Source organism: Amphimedon queenslandica, unplaced genomic scaffold (assembly GCF_000090795.2).
Source record: "Amphimedon queenslandica unplaced genomic scaffold, v1.1 AMPQUscaffold_7512_Cont20538, whole genome shotgun sequence".
Taxonomy (NCBI): domain Eukaryota; kingdom Metazoa; phylum Porifera; class Demospongiae; order Haplosclerida; family Niphatidae; genus Amphimedon; species Amphimedon queenslandica.
This window is the reverse complement of record NW_003552205.1, coordinates 1-2,134: the sequence shown is the minus strand read 5'-3', so window position 1 is coordinate 2,134 and position 2,134 is coordinate 1. Positions and strand designations below refer to the sequence as shown.

Sequence of the window (2,134 nt, the reverse complement as noted above, 5' to 3'; positions counted from 1 at the left end):
CATTTTGACAAGCCAAGATAAAAGCATTTGCACCATTATTAATTTGAACATTAGGATCAATTCGTTTCCTTCAGCAAAAGTTGAACAATTTCAGTGTGGCCATTTTGACAAGCCAACATAAAAGCATTCACTCCATCATTATTTCTAACATTAAGATTAACTTTTCCTATCAACAACTCAACTATTTTAATGTGACCACTTGAACAAGCCAGCATAAAAGCATTTGCTCCATTGATTGTTTGAACATTAGGATTGACTTGTTTTTTCAGCAAAATTTCAACTATTTGAGTGTGACCTTTTCCACAAGCCAAAATAAAAGCATTCCCTCCATCTTTTCTTCGTATACTAGGATTGATATTTTCTTTCAGCAGCAATTCAACTATTTTAATGTGACCATTTTGACATGCCACCATAAAAGCATTGACTCCATCATTATTTGTAACATGAAGATCAATTTTTTGTTTTAGCAGCAATTCGACTGTTTGAGTTTGGCCATAGTAACAAGCCAAAAAGAATGCATTCAAACCATCATTATTTTGAACATTAAGATCAACTTCTTCCTTCAGCAGCAATTCGACTATTTGAGTGTGGCCATTTTGACAAACCAACATAAAAGCATTTACTCCATTATTATTTCTAACATTGAGATTAACTTTTCCTATCAGCAACTCAACTATTTGAGTGTCACCTTTTGCACAAGCCAACATAAAAGCATTCACTCCGTCTTTCCTTTGAATGTTAGGATCAATTTTTTCCCTCAGCAGCAATTCAACTATTTTAGCATGACCATTTTGACATGCCAGCATAAAAACATTTACTCCATCATTATTTGTAACATTAAAATTAATTTTTTGTTTCAACAGCAATTCAACTGTTTGAGTTTGCCCATTTTGACAAGCCAACATAAAAGCATTTAAACCATCATTATTATGAACATTAAGATCAACTTGTTCCTTTAGCAACAGTTCAACTATATGAGTGTTACCATTTTTACAAGCCAATATAAAAGCATTTTCACCGTTATGGTTTAAAACATTAGGATCAATTTGTTCCTTCACCAACAGTTCAACTATTTGAGAGTGACCACCTTGACAAGCAAACATAAAAGCATTCCATCCATTTTTCATTTGAACATTAGGATCAATTTGTTCCTTCAGCAACAGTTCAACTATTTGAGTGTGTCCATTTGCACAAGCAAATATGAAAGCATTTCCACCGTTAATATCTAAAACATTTGGATCAACTTGTTTCTTAAGCAACAATTCAACTACTGGAAAGTGGCCATTTTGACAAGCCAGCATAAAAGCGTTCCTTCCATTATTATCTTGAACATGAGGATCAACTTTTTCCTTCAGCAAAAGTTCAACTATTTGAGTATGACCATTTTCACAAGCCACTATAAAAGCATTACTACCACTATTGCTTTGAACTAAAGGATCAACTTGCTTCTTCAGCAAAAGTTCAACCAAGTAAGCATTTCCATTTCCACAAGCCAACATAAAAGCATTTACTCCAGAATAATCTTGAACATTAGGATCAACTCGTTCCTTCAGCAACAGTTCAACTATTTGAGCGTGACCATTTCGGCAAGCCAGCATAAAAGCATTCCATCTATTTTTCATTTGAACATTAGGATCAACTTGTTTTTTAAGCAACAATTTAACAATTGGAGAATGGCCGTTTTGACAAGCTAACATAAAAGCATTCCCTCCATTATTATCTTGAACATTAGGATCAACTTGTTCCTTCAGCAAAAGTTCAACTATTTGAGTGTGACCACTTTCACAAGCCACCATTAAAGCATTTCCACCTTTATTGTTTTGAACTGAAGGATCAACTTTCTCCTTCAGTAACAGTTCAACCAACTGAGTGTGTCCATTTTGACAAGCCAATATTAAAGCATTTCCACCATCATTGTTTAACACATTAGGATCCACTATTTTTTTAAACAAAAGTTTAACTATTTCAGTGTGGCCATTTTTACAAGCCAACATAAAAGCATTTGAACCGTTTTTCTCTTGAACATTAGGGTCAACTTGTTCCTTCAGCAACAGTTCAACTATTTGAATGTGACCGTTTTGGCAAGCCAACATAAGTGCATTTATTCCATTATCTGTTTGAACATTAGGATAAC

The 2,134-nt window shown here is 33.9% G+C and overlaps 1 protein-coding gene across 1 annotated transcript; it reads right to left on the bottom strand.

Moving 5' to 3' along the window:
• Positions 1-56: 56 nt before the first annotated feature.
• On the bottom strand, positions 57-2,129 carry LOC105315860 (ankyrin repeat domain-containing protein 29-like; the record flags this gene model as incomplete). The annotated part of the gene is made up of 3 exons (XM_020007365.1): positions 57-805; positions 1,193-1,448; positions 2,049-2,129. Coding segments are annotated over 3 exons (1,086 nt in total), but the record flags the coding sequence as incomplete, so codon positions are not given.
• Positions 2,130-2,134: the final 5 nt, after the last annotated feature.